Source organism: Cheilinus undulatus, linkage group 13, assembly GCF_018320785.1.
Source record: "Cheilinus undulatus linkage group 13, ASM1832078v1, whole genome shotgun sequence".
NCBI classification, from domain to species: Eukaryota; Metazoa; Chordata; class Actinopteri; order Labriformes; family Labridae; genus Cheilinus; species Cheilinus undulatus.
The window spans coordinates 41,504,084-41,525,128 of NC_054877.1; the positions used below are offsets into that span (position 1 = coordinate 41,504,084).

Here is a 21,045-nt window from a genome sequence, read left to right on the forward strand (position 1 = left end):
ACCTTCACATTAAACTGGGCACGGGTTTCTCTGAGCTGAGATAGTTATTAAATGCTTTGATGCTCCCTGAATGATTGAAGAGGAGTTTATTACAGTGGACACAAACAATATGCTAAAAGAGGCAGGCTCTGTCAACAGTTTAACAGCTATGAACACTTTATGATCACTGTATGAAAGCAGCTGTAAGAACGTGCACATCTGTGTTAGCAGTCTGCCTCCACATATCAATGCAACTGAATCACTTGTTTTTTTTTTTTTCACCAAATACTTTCCTGCTGTTTAACTTTTAATGTTAAGATTACAGAATAATGAATCCATGCAGTTTATAGGCTACTTTCTTTTCTTACTAATGTATTAACTGGTTAATCAATACTGCTGTGGAATAAGTTTGATCGCCTGTTTGCGCAGCACTGATTGGCTGACTGTCAATCAGTGCTGCACAAACAGGCCAAAACTTTTCTGCAGACAATAGGAAGCCCTGCATGAAACCGTGTTTACAAAGGGGAACTGCGCCCCCTAATGCACAGAGAGCCTTTTTAGTTTCTCCCACGTATTTGTCTGATAAATTAATACATCAGCCTTGTCGTTGAACAGAAAATTTCTTGGAAATTTTCCTTTCCGAGACCCAAACAATTAAAAAAAAAAAAAATCAAAAATTTTTCTAAAAATTCTTACATATTTTCAAAGTACCCCATGAAAAGTACCAAAATATTTCTCTAGATAGTCCTCAAATCTTTCAGTGAAACTTCCTCATAGAGCCTTAAAATTCCAATAAAAATTTCCCCAAAAATTCCATGCACATTTATGAAAAATTTCAAGCAAATTCCCCCTTAAATTTCTTGGCAAATTGTAGAAATGTTCAAAAACATTCTCCAAAATTCCATGAAAATGATGGAAACAAATAAATAAATAAATAAATAAATAAATTTAATAAATTTCCCATATTCCCATGGAAATGCAAAAAAAAAAAACAAAACAAAACAAAAAAAAAACTCTAAATTTCCATTAAAAAAACTTGACAACTTCCAAACAAATTCCCTAAAACATTTAAACAGCAAATTATCCCGGCATTTCAAGCAAATCCCTTAAACTTTTCTCATGAATTCTAATACCAAAATGATTACTATTATATAGAGAAGAAAAAATGTAATGTCTGCATATGTGGACGCGGGGTCCTAGGAGGATATAACCACGTAGAAGTGATGCATCAGTCCCTAACAATGTCCTTTGATTTAGTTTGGTCTATCAAATGGTGACATTGATACCTTTCTGATTAATTTGTTGGGCCATAATAAAGTCCTTACTGCTAAATGACAGAAAAAAAATCTTTCCCTGAATGAAAATACCAATACTATTTTTAAAAGATTATGGATACTGCATTCATGCTAAAACAAGAGCTGTAATCAATAATGAACACAGATTACACAGTATGAATGCCAGAATCAGAGCATCTAAATACCCTGACTGGAAAGAATAAAAAAAAAAAAAGATTAAATAAAATTATTATTAAAAAATAAAGGAAAGGACAAAAATAATCCTTAAGAATAAAAATGTCATTTTAATAATGTACTTATACTGTATTATGATGATAAAAAATTATAGGCCTGTTAAACGATTAATTTTCTAAAATTGTGCTTAATCATAGAATTTCTATACTCAACTGCAATCAATACCTCTTTATGATGCATTTTGATATTCCATTATTTTGCATTTAAAGCTGCTCGCTTCATTTTTGATTTTGTGTCACATTTATTTGACTTCCTGTTTAGATACAAACCTGCTTTTATTTTGAAAGAAGACAAGTAACTTTGGGTATTTTGAGGATTACAATTTGTGGCTTTAGAACTCTCCCATGATGCCATTTTTGCCCCGTGTCTTTCTTATGTTTGAGTCATGAACTCTGCCCTTAACTGAGGCCAGTAGGCCTGCAGGTCTTTGGATGTGGTTCTGGGTTCTTTTATGACCTCCTGGATGAGTCGTCGTTGCACTCTTGGAGTCATTTTGGTTGGTCGACCACTCCTGGGAAGGTTACCACTGTTCCCAGTTTTCTCCATTTGTGGATAATGGCTCTGACTGTGGTTCGCTGGAGTCCCAAAGCCTTGGAAATGGCTTTGTAACCTTTTCCAGACTGATCGATTTCAATCACTTTTGTTCTTGAATTTCTTTATATCGTGGCATGATGTGTTTCTGTCTGAGACCTTGTAGCCTACTTCACTTTGTCTGACAGTTTCTATTTAAGTGATTTCTTGATTCAACAAATCTGGCAGTAATCAGGCCCGAGTGTGGCCAGTGAAATTGAACTCAGCTTTCCAAGAACTGTGGTTAATCACGGTTTGGAGTTTTTTTCCTCCTTAATCATTTAGAAACTGTTTTTTGTATTGGGTTTGTATTGTATGGGTTGTCTTTGTGAGATATTAAAATGGGTTTGATGATCCGAAACATTTAAGTGGAATAAATATACAAAAAAATTAGGAGCCAGAAACGGCCATAAATTTGTTTTCAACTATCCAAGATAGCTATGATAGTTGCACAAAGGCTAAACTCATACCATGACAATTGTGCTATTGTCCCACCAACAGTTTAAAACCCCTGCACAGTTTTAAAGTGTTGTTGACCCAGGACTATATGTTTGGCATTTTTGCACCACAATGGACATACAACTAAATAAACAACTGTAAGAAGGGTCACACTTTATTTTCTGTTGATCAGCCTATTGTTTTAGCCACATGCAAACTGTAATGAGCTTATTTGCATTTATATGGTGACATGGTTTTTGTGGTAGTGGCAGCTACAGATTTCACATTACCACAGTTGGAATTATGCCAAACAGCAGCTGAATGGGCGATGCATATATACAAACTTTTCCTACAGCCAACCCCTTGTCCCCAAGCTCAACTGCTTTTCTCTCCATGACTGAGAAACCTCAGCTGCCCTTCTCCCTCGCTTGTCTTGGTTGATTTGACACAAAAAGGGGAGCTTTGATTATCTTGGCAGAGAGCAGGAGTTAGTCATATGTGACTGTAAGGAATCATGGAGGTTTTAGATAAATGTGCCTACAATGGTGCATACAATGGTGCATACACAGTGAGAATGACAAATCAGCAGACGAGTTAAAACATACATTGGTTTTTAATATGGAGATACTGAAAGTACATCTTACAACAAACAGACATAGACTTCTGATATTTATAGAAACTTAAAGTTTTAGTAAACAAAAAGACGTGTTACAGATATAACTTTTGGACCAAACGACAATCATAATATTCACAAAGCTGAATGTCATGTTTCACACTAAAGACCATGTCCTCACTGAGCTCACAAATGCTGCAACTGTGCTTCTGGTTCAACAGGACAATAAGATGAAAAGTAAACCACAGTGACTTTAGTGAGTAGTTTATCTGGACTGCAGAACTGTGGACTAAGAACCTAATATTCCTCACAGAAACACTTTCAACTTGTGTGTTTTTCTTGCTCTGGTGAAGCAAAATAATCTTTAAATCAGAGGAGCAAAGCAGTTTTTAGTTTCCTGTTATCCTCACTTCCCTCTGTAACCTCGGGAAAGATTGTTCTAGATATGACACAGTCATAGGTTGGGATGCAGATGCAAAAAAAAAATAAATCTTTTGGTTTCTTGAGCCTCCTTTGGTGCCAGTTGGATCAAATTTGGTACTTGGCACAAGTTAAGTCCTAAACTTTGAACTTACTGTTTAACTTTTTTCCCAAACTAAAATTGAATTGGATCAAATATGTTAAACCTTTCCCGTCTGCATAAAGTAAGAGAAACAAATAAAGTTACTTGACCCAGATCTGATATGAAACATTAATACAACAGGAATATATTTGTTAGAAAGTGCATCAAACTATTGACGACTTCAGCCAGACAAATGTTATGTCACATCTAATGAAGTCCGGCAAACACTGGACTCCTTTTGTGACGTGAATATTTTCATTTTTACATAGCTGTCTTTTTTAACACAAGATCAAGCTGGTTGACTCACAACTTTCACATACAAACATATTATTCTGACTATCAAACTGACAGGCTACTAAAGTGTGTTAAAGAAGCAGTACTACACAAATGCCCATACAGTAAACACTGATTGAAAACACCAGAATGTAACCAGGCCAGTCACAGAGTCAACTTATGACCCTTCACCAGACTCTTCCCCAGTTTTGTCAGGGATCCTTGGATCTATCTGAGACCCGGCCGGTGATTTTGAAGACTGCTCCGCCTCGTTGTCTTCTTTGCTGCCAGCAGTTTGGTCATCGCTTGGCTCATCACTGGTGTTAAGAAAGGCTTGGTACTGGTTCCAAAAGCCTGCTGAGCTCCTGGTTGCGGGAATGCTTAAGGAAGTTGCAGATGTAGAAGACTGAAGCTGGTCAGAGGAGGAACGGCTGCTCCGGCCTGATGGACGTGTCGTTTTGGTAACCATGCCATGGTGCTTCATGTGCCCCTGGGAACGCAAAAATGGTCAAACAAGGCTTGGTTTAATTATCATTAGCAATACAGTGATGGGTAAAGCCCACAGTAAATTAAGTCACTCATATTATAGGAGCATGCATATCTTTTCTTCATGGTGAAAATATCAGTCCTTTGAAACCTAAAGTTGAGTTTTTTCTCCAAAAAGCTTTATACTAAAGCAGTGATACTCAATGTGTGGCTCGTTTGTGATTATTTGTTAATCTTTTATGTCTTAATTTTCAATATTATTCCCCTAGAAAAACCTTTAAAAAGAGAAACTTTTTTGCCCTGTTCCAACATTTTTTGACACTTTTCACCCATTCAAGCTAACGTTTGAATACCACTTGTTTCATATTTTTTAGCCATTATTGCCACTTCTTTTTGCCGCTTTTATCCCATTTTTGCTACTTTTATCCCATTTTTGCCCATTTTCACAATTTTTTGTCCCTTTTCTGCCATTTAAGCTACCTTTTGTCATTAGATACCACTTGTTTCCTATTTTTTTGCCAATTTTTGTCACTTCTTTATGCCATTTTTTTCTAATTTTTGCTACTTTTATCCCATATTTTGCCCTTTTTTGCATTTTTTTTGCCACTTTTCCTCCAATTTAGCTACCTTTTGCCATTAATTACCAATTGTTTCCTATTTTTTGACCATTTTTGCCTCTTCTTTTTGCCACTGTTTCTCCATTTTTGCCATTTTATCCCATTTTTGCCCATTTTTACCATTTTTTGCCACTTTCCTGCTATTTTCATTACCTTTTACCAATAAATGCCACTTGTTTTCTATATGTTGACCATTTTTGCCACTTCTTCCTGCCCCATTTTTTGCCTTTTTTCACATTTTCTTGTTTTTTTTTTTTTTTTTTTTTTGGTGCTCATTTTTGCCAGTCTGGACTGCTTTTCGCCAATTTTCGTTACTTTTCACTCATTTTTTGCCACTTTTGGACCTTTTTTGCTACCTGTAATGTATTTTTTTGTCACTTCTTACCCTTTTTTGCTACTTTCTGACCCTTTTTCAACATTTTCTCCCCGTTTTCGCTCTGTTTTTTAATCAATTTTTGCTGCTTTTTAATCATTTTTGCCACCATTAACTTATTTTTATAGCTATTTCAAGCAATAACTCTACCAGAATGCCAGTACATGTATTTGATGGGCTTGTTATTTTATACAGAATAGTGTCTTGTGCTTACCTTCAGTCCACTGCGACTCGCATACTCCTTTCCACATTCTGCACAGCAATAGGTCTTCTTCTCAGGACGAGACATTGGAGATGGGAGGGTAGGAGCAAGGCTGATGGGGACTGAATCCTCCATTGCATCATTTGGAGCTGATCCACTAATCTTAACATTTTCCACTGGGTCTTCCCTCCCATATGAACCAAAATGAAAGCTCTGACGTGTCTCCCTTACAAAAGTGGAAGCCCTCTGTGATGCACCTCTTTCCTCAGCACCGTTAGTGCCAGAAGTGTCCAAACTGGGCATCTTTTTTGGGTCCTCATCGGGCACAGTTGCTTGGTCTTGCTTTGGTGTTGCTGGTGGGAGAGATTGGTCTTTGTCTTCTTCCATTGGTTCTGGGGATTGGGGCCTTGGGGAGACTGATTCTGATTGTAAGGTGGCTAATGCGTCGACATTTAGGGCATCTTGACTAAGGATTGGGTTCAAAGTCGTACTAGGGCAGTTGTAAGCAAAGTCAGCATCAAGGCCGGGTGTGCTTTGTGAGTCTTCCAGGTTAGATTTGGAGCCATGGCAGGAGGAGGTAGCTGCTTCATCCTCTCCACAATCCACTTCCATAGAATTTGACAGTGCTGTGGTTTTGGTAGCAGTGGAGGAGACTGGTGAGGATGTGGATTTAGAGAGACTGACATCAGCATTGGCTTCTTCAGCTTGGTTGTCTTTGCCAACAGATGAAGCTTGATCCATTTTCTGAGAGGCTAGTAAAGGAGCACTGACACAAAGGACGGGTGGGTCTGCACTGCCAGGCAGTGAAGTTTGTGTTGTGGTATTCATGAAGGGGTCAGGACTAAGGTCAGAGGGTGGAATAAGGTCTGGGCTGGGGGATCCAGGTTTGCTAAGACTTTTGGTTACCTCTTCTGTTTTTATACTAGCAGAGACAGGGATGGAGCCAACTGCTGGAATTTGAAATTGTGAGCTTGGGGCTGGGCTCTTGGAGTAACCTGCTAGAGGAGGTGTTTTACTAGAGGCAGAATTTGAGTCAGTATTCTTGGACTGAGATTGTGACAAGGGTTTGACATTAGAGTCAGCTGGTAACTCATGTGCAGAATCATCAGTTCCCTCTGTGGGCAACTGTCCACCAAGGTGCATACGGATGTGGTGCTGGAGCACCAGGGCGTTTGTGAACTTGCGCTGGCACAGTGGGCAGGAGTTCTGGACTCGTGCATTTGGTGGCCGAGCATGATGGGTAGCCACATGTGACCGCAGGCTGCCTTTGGTAGAGAAGGATCTGCCACATATCTTACACGGAAAAGGGCGCTCTCCAAGGTGAGTAGCCTGGTGCAGACGAAGTGCTCTAGGACAACTCAGCACTCGAAGGCATACCCCACACTGATTGTGTGCCAAGTTACCAGCTGGTCCTGTGATGTTGAGGGATGGTGTCAAGCCGCCAGTCATGGCACTTTTTCCATTACCACTCATGCCAAGGGCAGCAATCATCTCATGGGTGAAATTTGAAACAGAAGTGGACACTAGAGTTGAAGATGGTGGGGAAGCCATGACATATGTTGTAGAAGTGCTGGCATTTGTGAAACCACTATTGGCTGAACTCGCTAAAGAGGTAGTGGTAACACTAGATAACATCTCTAGCATGGAAGAAGAGGCTGAGGATGAAGTCCATGGAGAGGAGGAGCTTGGAGGCACCTTCTCCAGCTTCTCCACCAGCCTCTGCAACTTTGAGGTTTCGGATGTAGGGATGGAAGTAGCCATGGAAGATTGCAGGGAGGAGGGGGTGGTGGTGGAGGGACCTGGAACTTTAGGAAAGGAGGAGAAGGGGAATGAAAGTTGAGAATGGCTAGAAGAAGCAAGCTGGTGAGAGCCTGGAGTGGAGGGTAGTGGGTTGCGCAGCAAGCCCAGTGCTGGGTGGTTGTAGAGGGAGGCATGTGCAGCAGGGGTAGAGGAAGACGTGGACACAGACGGGAAGAGAAGCTTGGGCAGGTGGGCTAGCTGGGAGTAGGCTGCAGGTGAAAGCATTGGGGAAGGGGGAGTGTTCTCATCAAAGTGCTGTTGCTTGGTGCCCTTGAATAGTCCTGCAATGGTGGACGATGCAGTTAAAGAAGGGTTTGAGAGGAGAGAGGTAGCCAGGGAGGATGTAGAGGCTGAAGAGGAAGATGACTGGGATGGACCAGTAGTAATAGAAGCAGCAGCGGCTACAGCTGCAGCTCTATTAAGCTGTAGGAGAGAGTGGGAAATCAAAGCGAGATCCACACTAGGGGGCAGGGGGAGGGTAGAAGGGGTAGATCCTCCAGAGGCCCCCAGTGAAAATCCAGTGCCAGTACCACTTATCTCCAATTGATCTCCACCTGTTTCATCCTCAGGTCCACTTTTTGGCTTCTTCTGTATCATATTCAAACCACAAGTACTGCTACCACTGCTCATGGCCTGTCCTGCATCTGATCCTCTTGTGGCCCCTAATGCTACCCCAAACAGAGAAGGTGGGAGGAGTGACAATGAGAGCTCTGGATTTTGCTCACGATGGCGTAGAAAGTGAACCTTGAGGTTTCCCCGTGTGGTGAAGCGACTGAGGCACACGGGACACTGGTAGGGTCGTTCTCCTGTGTGGGAGCGGAGATGTATCTGCAGGGAAGAGTCACTGCTGAAAGTTTTACCACAAAAACGGCAGGCATGTTGGAGGCGACTTGCAGAGGTGGAGCTTGATGCAGAAGAGGGCTCTTGGCCTCCAGAGACAGAGTGAAGTGCTTGTTGGGGGTTTGAGACCATTGGGACAGAAGCAGAGTTCAGGAAGGGCATACTGCTGTGACCACTTGATGAAGTGGTATTTGAAGACTTCTCATGAAGATAGCGGTTAGGCAGAGCTAAAGACAGGGCAAGTGGACAGTTGGATGGCGCCATTGGAATGGCGGCAGAGGAGGGGGTAGAGGGAGCTGTTGACCGAGAACTTCCTCTCAGATAACCTTGAGCCCCTGCGGCCCCTCCTGTCCCTTCCATATGGGTCTTGTGGGGCTGCAGAATTTGAGACAAAGAACTGCTTGGCTTTGTTGGTTTATTGGCTGCTTGAGAGGGCAAAAGGGAGGAGAAACAAGCTAGGAGAGGAGCCACTGAGGTTGAAGTCTGAGTTGTAGTTGGCTCATCAGCTGGGCTGGGTGCACGTTTGGTGTTTTCAAGGCAGAGCTGAGGCAAAGAAGGGAGGAGATGTTGGGGGGGTGCATCTATGGAATAGGAAGCTCCACCAAGGCGTAGCACCTGTCTACAGATCTCCTCTGTTATCTGCATCTGGTGGATCTGCCTTTGCTGCAACACCCGCAGCTCCTCCAGGATCAGGGCGATGCTCAATTGGGCTCTAGAGGGCGCAGACGAGGAAGATGCCACTCCTGGGCTGGGAGTTGGAGTAACAGGACTTGGGGGACCCTCAGGGACACGGCTGGGGCTGCCAGGGTGTGGCGGAGGACAAAGGGAAGCAGAGGATGATGAGGAAGAAGAGGAGGTTGTTGTAGTGGCAGACAGACCCAGCTTGGGAGAGGCCATACTTGCACTTCTAGAGGAGTGGATAAGGGCTCTTGAGGATGATGCAGAGTTGCAGTCAGACAGTTGAAGCACAGGTGGATGTTTACTGTTGGAAAGGAGAGTAGAGTAAGGGAATTTGGGGGAAAGGGAGGGCTGTGGGTCTTTAAGGGGCTGGCTGGTTGAGCAGGATAGCAGTGGACCCTCAGAAGATAGAGGGGGGGACTGAGAGCCCTTGAGAGATGAATGAAGTGCAAGGGACAACTGGGATCTTTGAAGAGAGGAGGATGGAGAGCACACAGGAGGATCCTGGGTAAGTGGAGCAGAGTGTGACCTCACTGCCAAGATGTCATCTAGGGAAATTAAAAGGAGAAAATCAAAATCAGTGTTAATTTAGTCAACTTTGACAAAAAAGGTTTGATGACCTTTTTTCCATGAGGAAGACAAGACTGAGACTGGCTAAAAATGGATCTTTGGTGATATAAACTGACAAAAAAAGTGAGTTTAGTTTTCATAATTGAGACTAAAAAATACTGAAGTTTTAGTACTGGACTGTTGGATGTTCAAAGTGTATGATATTTCTCAACTGTGGGTTTAATAAAGTATTGTTAGTTCATTAATATAGGGATTTTACATTTATCTTAAATTTACAGTTTGGCTTATTCACTTAGTTAAACAAAAATAAATTTCTTGACTAAATGTAAGGGTTTTTATTGGCTAAAACTAGACCAAAATATTTAGACTAGACTAGCCATGCAGTCTCCATTTGCAAACATCTTTGACACAAAATGGTCAGTCTGAAGAGCAAGTCTTGGTTTGGCAGATGCTGGGAGAACGTTACATTGTGCCAACTGGGAAGTTTGGTGGGGCAGAGATAAAGGTATGGGGCAGTTTTCAGGATTTGAGCTAGGTCCCTTATCTGAAGGGAAGGCCAATCTTAATGCTTCAGCATACCAAGACATTTCGGACAATGCTATGGTTCCAACTTTGTGGCAACAGTTTAAGGAAGGCCCTCTTCTATCCCTGACTGTGCCCTATAGTGCACAAAGCAAGGACTATAAAGACTTTGCTGTGTAAGAACTTGACTGGTCCACACAGGGGCCTGATCTCAACCTCATGGAGGACCTTTGGGATGAACTAGAATGAAGATTAGGAGCCAGGCCTTCTCATCCTAGATCAGTGCTTGACCTCATAAATGCTCTACAGAGTGATTGGGCACAAATTCCCACAGAGACACTCCAAAGTCTTGTGGAAAGCTCTTCTCTTTCAAGAAGAGTGGAGGCTGTTAGAGATGCAAAAGGGTTGATGCTACTCTGTATGAAAGTAAATGCAGTTAAATGCACTATCCTTACAGTCTCTGTTGGTGTAATAGTCAGGCGTTTGTCCATTAAGTGTAGCTGCTAAAACGACACTGATCAAAATACATTCATGTCAATTTTAACTGAAACACAATATTCAGGATTTAGGAAATACTACAGTCTTTTTGGTGAAATAATTTTGTGGTTTTACACTTAATATTTTAGTCAAACTTTGCATTGGCACTTTGGAACAACTTGTAACAGCAAGCAAGGTTAAATGAAGGGTGTCATTAGTTGGCTACTTGATCTCAAGGAATGGGGACACTCAGTTTACAAAAGGTGACTTTCAACCTCCAAATTCAATTTCCCCCACCTAATCATCCACCACTGTCTTCTTTTCTTCTTTGTCCTGTCCATCCTCATCAACTGCAGCCTCCCCACTTCTGTCGCCACACCCGCACAAACCGGACATGCTATGCATGCAGGCACACATGCCAACACACATCGACACACAGATTCCACTGATCTGCAAGAATACACTGCTCACCCATAGAGGGGACTACCTTGTTTCCAGGGCAACACGCACAAGACAATGGACTTTACCTCACCCCCCACCCCCCCATCCCAATAAAAGAAGCCACATTCACTCACTGAGACACTCTTCCATCCCGGCCTCTGTTTTTTCTTTCTTCTTGCATTCAATCTGTCTTTCTTTCATCTCCTTAAGAGCCCTTCCCCCATCGCCCAACAGGGGTGCTTATAGGTTTAGGTCCTGCCCGGGTACTGGACAGTGTAGAGGGTTCCTGATTGGCTGGCAGACTTGACCTTAAACACCCTGAGGTCAAATTCCTGATATGGTTTAGGACGAGGCAGAGGAAGAGAGGTGTCGTGCAAAGAAAACAAACAGCCTGCAGACAGACATGATGACTCAGAGACCATCAATGTGTTAAATTAGCTCAAAGAAGCGTAGTCGGACGGTGGTCAAAGCTCATACTCACAGAATACCTGTCAATGCACGAAAAAGACATGAAATTAAACTTTTTTATCCACATGGTTACTCTGTCGCGTGACTCATTGCTACTTATTTAAAGCTGCAATTTTCTGACACAAACGTGGGCCTTCTTCCTGTAACTAGAGTGTCCAGGCAAAGATGAATACACACACAAACCCTGTCACACACGCACTTCTTCATGGGTATGCTCATGCTTCAGTGCCCAGCAACAAAGCTGAAAGGGGACAATGGGGTCTAATGCTATTTCACTAAGAACACCTTATACAGTGCCTCACAAAGTTTCCTTATTCTTCATCTTCTCGTGCTTCAGCAGAATCCGCATCTTGCTTTTTCTTGCACATTTTTTAGTTCCCTAAACGTTCATTTCACAGATGTTTCTCTGGTGCTTTGAGCACCTAAGATCTCCCTCTTCTGGGTGGTCCGTGTCTTTGAACCTGGCAGTGAGGAGGAGTGAAGACATTTGGGTTTTACAGGGCAAAGAAAGCAGCTAATGGCTGCCACTACAGAGAATGAATTAAAGACTCTGCAGGCTGGTCATTCCAAGATGTCTTCTTTTTCATAGCAGGCAAGACTGAAATGCACCTAGAAGGTCTACTATAACTATAAAAATGCAAATTAAAGGGATTTAACCAATTATCGGATTAGAAAGTGCATATGAATGTTGACTCAGTAAATAATTATTATCTTAAACAAAACTCTCATATGGGATGGATAAAGTGTTTAAGAGTCAAAAGTTAAAATTTGAAAGCATCTTGACAGGGGGATTTCAGAATCAGAGTGTTGGTGGTCCTGGAGATAATGTGACATGTAGACATCCTTGCAAAGTGCTCTCAGTAAGAGACTGTCTCTGAACAGGTCATACTTATGTATGTGTGCCTTTGTTATTAACAGAAACAATACTTAGTAACATGAGTTTTCCATTACAAAATGCACATCAAATTCCACTTGTCATTATCGTGCCGTTGCAGTCATCTAGAAATTTCATTTTGACCTGCGTCCTAAACTAGATTTGACATAGTACTGATTATCACCACTCTAAATTCAACATAAAACCTTGAAAATTAAAATGAGTACTGAGACCTGTCAGACTAAGTCATTGGTGCTGCTTTATAGAGCTCTAAGATGATAATGAGGGGTTCTGCAGACCCCCCAAAAAAGGTCTAAAAGCACCTATGATCTTGGTTTAGAATAGTGTAGTGTATATGATAAAACTAAAATTATCAGCTATGAACATTATCTCTGTATTTAAAGGATAAATGATCAATGCAACATTCAAATTAACCATCCAACGTGGATCCAAACCTTACTGAAAGACAGGGGTTGAAAGTAACTCATTTTATTTACTTTAATTACAGTAATTGAGTGGCTTTTTTGTCTACTTGTACTGTTTTGAGTAATTTTCACACTAGAACCACCAGGAATGTTTTTATACCTAAAACAGCCAGCAGGTAAAATCTAGCAGTTATAAAAGTACATTTGATTGGAGCAATTATTTCACCCCAGACAACAAAAAGCTCATTAGCCACAAAAAGAGAACTGGATCACTGTCAGATTATCTGTCATTCAAAATGGTATTAGGACTGATCATTCAGCAAACCTAGTGACCTTTCTCAGTAATTAATCTTGTTTTTGCCTGTGCTAACTAATTACTTGGTCTTTACGTGGTAAGTGTATGGTAAGTCATATTGGGTTATTGGGTAACTAACACTGGTAATAAATAGGAAAGAACAGAGAAGGTGCAGCTGTCATACTAGGCATTTAGCTGGTAAAAATATATTAACTTGTAACTGTGATACCAGGTAACTATCCATGATAATTCATAGGTGTATAAAGAGAAACTTCAGCTCAAATTACATATACATTGCTTAACATATTTATTAGACCACCCTAAACCTAACCAAAGTAAGGTTTATGCCACAGCTGCCCTAAATTAACAGCATTGGTAATTACCAAAATCATTGTTCATGTTTCTGCAATGGTTAATACACCAATATGTAGAAGCTCTTTAATCCAAATGATATTTTTAATGCTAAAATATAATTATTATTGTTATCCATGAATTTTCAAATTTACTGATTTACAAAAAAAAAAAAAACTGGAAAACTAGTAAAGCTCATTATTATTTCTTTATTAATATGTCAAATTATAGTTATTTACTTGCATTCCTGAACAGAAAAATGAGTTTTAGTGGTTGAACGTTATGCTTAATTCATTTCTGACTTCTCAGAGAAGCCCAGTGAGCTGGCTCAAATTTGGGTGAATTCAGTTTGAAATCCCTCATTCCTGTTCTAAATGGTAAAACGTGGAGAGCTCACTGAAAATGAAAGAGTCCGCATTAAAGCACTTTATGATGCTGGATGGTCTCTGAGACAAATATGACAGGAGTGGTCCAATAAATTTGTTAAGCACTGTATATACTTGGTAAATATATGGTCACTTATATTGTGTTATTGGGTAACTACCAGTGGTAATAAACAAAAAAAAGGTAAATGATATAGTGTCATTGGGTGATTGCCTCTGTAATAAATAAGTAAATACTGAAAATCTATTGCTCAAATACATGTGGTTAGTTACAATGTTATTGCTAATTACCACTATGATAAAAGTATTACAGCGGTGATTATCTGATAACACAATATAAACAGGTAAATTCCTAATATTTCAGTTGTAGTTTTTCTGTACCTTCTTGTGTTTGAAAAGGGGAAAACTATAATTAACCATATATATTTACCTGATCAATGCCTATAATTTAAGCTGCAGATGTAAATACCCAGTAACACAATCAAATGTACCAGATAATACCTAGTATTTGAGCTGTAGTTTCTCTGTAATTACATATTTATTACCAGAGTTAATTACCCAATAACACTATGTAAATAAGATATATTTACTCGGTAAATAACTGTGATTAGGGAACTGTAAATAAAGGGTTACATAACATCTATTGTTAGTCTGCTGGTGTGAAACAAAACAGAGAAAATCAGTGCTTTCTTATGGTGTCAATTTGACCCGAATGGTGGTTCTAGGTATAAATGGTCTTTTATAATATTTGGAGTTGTGCAAACAGTTGTTAATGACACCAGGACTAACTGACATAATTAAACTGTAGCCTTGAGTACATTTTACCCAACGGTGGTTCTAGTGTTAAAGCCAGCAATGCTGCTTTTACTTAAATGTATCTGGGAAAATATTACACTTCATTACATTTAAAAAGCACCAAATGCTGAGTAAAAAATGAAGCACTAAAAGCCAATACAAGGAGGTCCAAGCTTTCTGCTAACATTAAACCAGACACATTTCATCATATTAAATTCTACTGCTGCTGTACAAGCCCCTTGGGTAGAAAAGGTAGCTATTCATTACTCTGAAAGATCTACTTTTTACTTTTACCTGAGTGGATTTCTAGAGAGATTTTAACCAAAGTAACTGTACTTTTACTTGAGTCTGATATTCTTCCTCCACCTCTGCTGAAAGAACAGTATTCTTTGGATAAATGGTCTCACCATGCTCAAGTATCCGACAGGCACCGAGGGTCAGGCTCATAAGCTGCTGGGGTCGTTTCTGTTTCCGACGGGACATGCTTCTGCAGGATGGGACCGACGGAGGTGCGCATTGGCCAACACACAACTTTTATTCTGTCTCCCTGCACACTGAAAAAAGTAGGTTTCTAGATTACTTGCAGGTAGAGCAAAAAACAAAGAGAAACTACTATTTCCAAAAATGCAACAGCTCCTTGCTGATTGGTCTGAACAAAGCGTGTCCACGTTGGTGGCATTGTGGTGTAGAGAAAGAAAAACAGAGCTAAAGTGCCATGTGACAGTTCTTCTCGACAAGTCTCCCTTTTCTCAAAACTCACCGTTGGCCCTCCTTCCTTACAAACACACACACATGCACACACACAGCTCACTTGTTCATCCACTACTTTGCATTCAAATGGCGAGTGAACACCCCTTCTTTTGAGCCAAGAGTCCACTGGCTCTCTTTAGTAAACCCTCATAAATTGACGCTCAAGTTCATCGCATAAAGGCCCCTGCTTGAGCTTCCGTGCACTCATTATCATCCTATAAATCTAAACCTTTGCTGTGCGTAATGGAGGGGAACTGTGCGCACAGGTGGGCGCAGAAGCCAATGCCAGCTACGTTTAATGATTACATGCACATTTAAACAGAATTTCGTGTCACATGCACGCTCTCATAACAGCCTCTTCGAGGCGTCTGAATCGTGTGTGAGGCTGCAGGATGCCCCCGCCGCCTCTAAAGACAGGCTCCTGTGTGAGCTCAGTAAACAGAGAGGCTGAAATGAGGTGGAATTTGCAACAATGGCGTTGAGGGAGCACAGCTGAGTGAGCATCACCCTCTCAGAGCCTCTCCAGCACATAAGGCCACTGACTGGAGGCACAATGCTCCCTTTTCACCCTCATCCCGACTGCTTACCACGTGGAGAGAGGTAGTGAAAGAAAGACACAGGCAGTGTGAGAGCGAGGAAAATAATTTTTCACCCGGGCCCTGTGACACCCACCTAACCACCTCACCACCACCCTCCTCCTCCTCCTCCTTCACGTCTCTCTGAGGCTTGGATAGAATAATAAAACGTGTCTAATGATTGATACTAAGTCTGATTACAATGGGGAATCGCCGCATAAACTCATGGAATGATTTATGTGTTAATAACTGAAAATATGTTTTCCACTGTTTGACAATGAAAGCCAGAATAACCTAATATTACAGTCACAGGACGTATGGAAAGTCTGCTGTCAGCTTATGGTGACTTTTTTTATTAAAACAGCGGGAAAATTCGACCAATATTGAACGATCATTACGGAATAAAAAACGCCGAAAGCGTGCGTAATTACGCGATCGATCATATTTTGTCAAATAGAAAGCTGAAACAACTCTAGTATACAGAAATATCCCGTCTATTAGCCTATAAAGATCTCTATTTAGTCCACGGTGCGTTCGTATTTTTCGTGCCATCTTGCCATTTTGTTCGCGTACACGACGGCGGGACGTTATTAACGCCAATGTTTGGAAACAAGCGCAAAATACGGCTGTGAGATGCGCGTTCCCGCTACTGTACGGCGACCTGTTGCACGCCACGCGCGCTCCCACATCATAACAAGTTATGATTCATAAAAAAATATGACTTCTTCGAAAATACAGTCCCGGATGTGCATTTCCCCCACGGGCCGCTCGTCGCCGACACAACCACGTAGAAAATATGAGAAAAGAACTTACCATGTTGGAAACGATGATTTTTGGCAGCGGTTTGTGAAATGACAGGAGGGGAAACGGCTCCGGAGCTTATGTTGGGTCAGATCGGCTCCGTCTCTCAGCCGGGACACTGGCGCAGCGTTTCCCTATTCACTCCCAGGGATGCGCAGTCGGACAGCCGCATTTTTTTTTTCAATTATTTATCTCCGTCGCAAATCGCGTTTGTTTCTCTTATGACAAAGGGTTATTATGCCTGAATGTATTTACTCATAGTCCTCTGGCAGCAGCAGGAGCGGGGCGGTGCACGGAGCTGTACTCGCCACAGGGGGAGGATTATTTAGCTGCTGCTCTTCCCTCTCTTTGTATTTGTCGGGCCTGCTCCTGTCAGGCCTGTCTGCGCTCTCTGCGGTACTGTCTGTCTGTCCGTCTGTCTGTGAGCTGGCTAGCTGTCTGTCTGCCTGTCTCTTATAATTAATGGCCCTCGCCGCCAGACGGTCCTCAGGGAAACAGTGACCACGGTTACCTCCACATTGGCTCTCAGTGTGCATCTCACATAGGAGAGCAGGCCCGGCCACAGACACTTCTAAGGCAGGGCTGAGGGAGCCAGACGTTAGTTAAGATTTCAGGACAGCTCAGGTGTGCTCAGCTCCCCTTCCACCATGATTACTGTTCACCCTGTCATAGAAATAATCACCCATAACGACCATATTCTGGACCGTAATGATAGCTGAGATTGAGTTAATATTGATGGATTATTTACTGGTTATTGACTTCTTATTAGAGTCTTTAGGATGTAAATCCTGACTTCCAAAGACATATTTGGTCACTTGATACTTAAAATAAGCAGAAATTACGAAAGCAACATGCTTTTACACAGACTCCATTCAGCTAAAGCTTCATGCTCCATGAGTGTCACATGACTCAAAAGGTTTGTCAGTTATTATTGAGTTACTTTACCCTGGGATATTTCCCCCAATTCTTTGACTTTTTATTGCATTAACACATTTCTTCAGTGATTCCTATTGAAACGGAAAAAACAGCACTGAGTGTTTTATGTCTTCTTCAGTGTAACACAAACACACACACAGGCAGTTTTACTACCAAGGTAGGCCGGTGTTTCCCAACCATTTTTCCTTGGAGCCCCCCCTACATGTACCTAAGAAAAGCAGAGCCCCCCCCAGGACCCTAGAGAGAAGAAAAAGTGACACTGCTGCCAAAAATCAACGTAGATTTTAATTGTTCGCTGATAAAACCCAAAAAAGGCCGATGCATGCTTTTCTTATCAAAAGACCTTTATATAAACTACTTAATAACTGCTTTATCGTGGTTTTTGTCAATATTTGCAAATCTAATTTGGCAGCCTCAGAGCAGACAAAGCCTTGCGCCCTCCCTAAGGCCCCGTCCACATGGAGACGAAAACGATATATTGCCGTTTCGTTTTGAAAAAGTTTTCCGTAAAGACAGAATCATTTCAGGAAATATCCACGGAACCACTGAAAACGCTGTAGTGCATATGCAAAGCCTATGCGTGGCGCTGTATTGCTGCCATGGAAATGCGCCAAACAAGAGAAGAAGGTCACAGAAAACTGACACAAACTTTCTTCTAGCTGTCCTTCTGGTTGTTCTCCGTGTTGGATTTAAAAACATCTGGTGTGTGTGTTTCACAGTGGTGGTAAAGGAGCATCAGATTTTGTTGTAAAATCCATAACAAGCTCAGTAGCTTCTGCAGCACAAACACAACCCTGTAATCCGCCATTGTTGTTTTGGCCGGACCTGCGCAGGCGTCTTAAAAGAGCCACGCTGTGTGTGACGTAATCGTTTCTAGAAAGATGCGGTTGGCCGTCCACACAGAGAGGAAACAGTAGTCATTTGCTGGTTTATGTACTCTGGGAATCGTTTTCAATCCATTTCCATGTGGATGAAACGCTGATATGACAAAAAACTTTTGCATATACTCCTGAATTTGTCTCCGTGTGGAGAAGATCTCTGGCGCCTCCCCAGGGGGTGCCTGACCCCAGGTTGGGAACCAATGATGTAGGCATTTGCCCCTTGCACTCAGAATCTAACCATGATTGGGGTGCATCAGATATAGGGTTTGAGTTTGAAATTACTTTCAGTGGTTGTGACGTGCATTCTGAGTGAAAATAAATGCTAAGAGTGAATAAAATAGCATCAAAGTAGTTTCATTGTCCAAAAACGTCCCCGGGAAGGACCCCTGGTCCTTATATTAAGGCTTAAACCACTTAAAATGTTTTCATACCAAACAAACTACAGTAAGATTAAAGCCCTGTTGAGACTGTATGAACAACTATATTACATGGTGGTAGAAATCAGTAACAAGTTTGATGTGCAGAAGGGTTATTATAGTTAACTAAAACTAACTAAATAACTAAAACTAAAATGTAAAAATCATTTTAGTTAACTGAAACTAAATAAAAACTAACCCTTACAAATAAAACAAAAACAAACTAAAATTGTATGAAATGAAATAGAATTAGGGACAACATCTTCTTAGTTTTAGTCTCTAGCACTAGCACACTGACTGACATGAACATCCAAGCCTGGAGAGAGTAAAATCTCCTGGTTTGATTGGAGACAACTTCACACAATGGTAATTTTAAGTCTTGAGTTATATACCAACATTAAAATTTAATGATTATAGCGAAAAATGAAGAGTTTTGTGTCAGGTATCCCACATTGCTGAAAAACTAACACTAGAACTAATAAGATCTAAACTAAAACGAAGCATTTTTGCAAAATAAAACTCAACTAAACTAAAAAACAGCAGTAAAACTAATTAACACTAGACTGAAAATCAAAACAAAAGGTAAAAACTAAATAAAAATTAATGAAAAATCCAAAATGATTATAACCTTGATGTGCAGCATGGAGGCTATTGCACCATTACTGAGTAGACTTTTTTACTTTAATAAGTTAAACCTGACCTGGAGACGTGTGGTGATGGTGGTGACTCTGAGTTTTAATGCTCCTCCTAGAGCTGATGAATAAGTTCTGTTGTCTTATAGGTACAGCTCCTGAAAATGGAAAAATCCAGTCTCTCCAAATACTAGAATATTATATTAGACTATTCTAATAAAGGATTTATAATGCAGCAGTGTTGACCTTCTGGAAAGTATGTTCATTTATGAACTCAACACTTGCTCAGGGTTCCTTTTGCTCTCATTATTCATCAAAGCAGCCGCCTTCTAGGAGGTCTTAGCACACTTCATGCTTCTGTCTACTGACAAGCTTTATTTAGATCCTGATTTGCCCACAGAGAAGCCAAAACCACTAGTAACTGGTTTACTGACAGCCATGATACAGTGGCATTCCTTCTGAATGTCAAAAGAGCTAGAGCCATTAAAGTCTGACATGAACGGCAGGAGAGTTTGAGATAAAATGTTTAATTAATAAATAGAAAATTACATTGTCACGTGGTAGAAAAACTGTATTCTCATGCCCAGTGCAGCTGTCTCTCACCCTCTCCATCATCATGGCACATAATGTCACTCAGTCTTTTAAAGAGAGCTTGTGCATGATGCATGGATTTTACAAATACACATAAAAATACACACATTTGCCTTTATCCATAAAAGTTCAACACTCAGTAAAAACTATGAACAATAAATTCAAAGGCTTTATAAATTAAAGTTGCTCTCTCATATGATGATACCGTGTTTGACAGCTTAACTAACTCACCTGACCTGAACTTTCTAGAGGAAGATCAGAGACAGCCGAGCCAAAAATACAGACGAGCTGAAGGCCACAATCAAAACAACCCGGGCTTCATAACACGTCAGCAGTGTCACAGAGGACGGTCTCCATGCCACACTACACCGATGTAGTAACAGGAGGAGCTCCGACCATGAAGCAAGCACATGAAGGTTGACATTTCTGATTTAAACATTTGTTCTTTTTCTTTGGTTGTTTTTTAAATTTCAATATTTTGAGATGCTGGATTTATGAGTTTCATGAGCTTCATTTTAATCCCAAATATCAACAGTTTTTATTTAAGATCTTACATTTTTATCTCATCTTTGGACCTTTATTACTCAGTATTTTTAATTTTATCTCATATTTTGACCTTTAAAATTCTTGATTTTGAATTTTTATCTCATATTTTCACTTTTTAATCTCAAGACTTTGACTTTTATCTATATTTTCACTTTTTAAACTCAAGACTTTGACTTTTATCTATATTTTCACTTTTTAAACTCAAGACTTTGACTTTTATCTATATTTTCACTTTTTAAACTCAAGACTTTGACTTTTATCTATACTTTCACTTTTTAAACTCAAGACTTTGACTTTTATCTATATTTTCACTTTTTAAACTCAAGACTTTGACTTTTATCTATATTTTCACTTTT

The 21,045-nt window shown here is 40.7% G+C and overlaps 1 protein-coding gene across 1 annotated transcript; it reads right to left on the reverse strand.

Moving 5' to 3' along the window:
• Positions 1-3,284: 3,284 nt before the first annotated feature.
• On the reverse strand, positions 3,285-16,904 carry sall2 (spalt-like transcription factor 2). Its single transcript, XM_041803964.1, has 4 exons — positions 16,700-16,904; positions 14,969-15,115; positions 5,655-9,508; positions 3,285-4,454 (listed from the first exon to the last, which is right to left on the reverse strand). The coding sequence occupies exons 2-4, from the start codon at positions 15,042-15,044 to the stop codon at positions 4,143-4,145; spliced, it is 4,242 nt and encodes a 1,413-aa protein (XP_041659898.1). The 5' UTR covers positions 15,045-15,115; positions 16,700-16,904; the 3' UTR covers positions 3,285-4,142.
• Between the last annotated feature and the right edge of the window lie 4,141 nt (positions 16,905-21,045).

Excerpts from the sequence above, each read along its gene's own strand:
- sall2 (XM_041803964.1), bottom strand. The coding sequence starts at position 15,044 with ATGTCCCGTCGGAAACAGAAACGACCCCAGCAGCTTATGAGCCTGACC. Across the intron at positions 9,509-14,968 it reads CTGTCGGATACTTGAGCATG|ATGACATCTTGGCAGTGAGG; the intron begins GTGAGACCATTT and ends TAATTTCCCTAG. Across the intron at positions 4,455-5,654 it reads CGAGTCGCAGTGGACTGAAG|GGGCACATGAAGCACCATGG; the intron begins GTAAGCACAAGA and ends TTGCGTTCCCAG.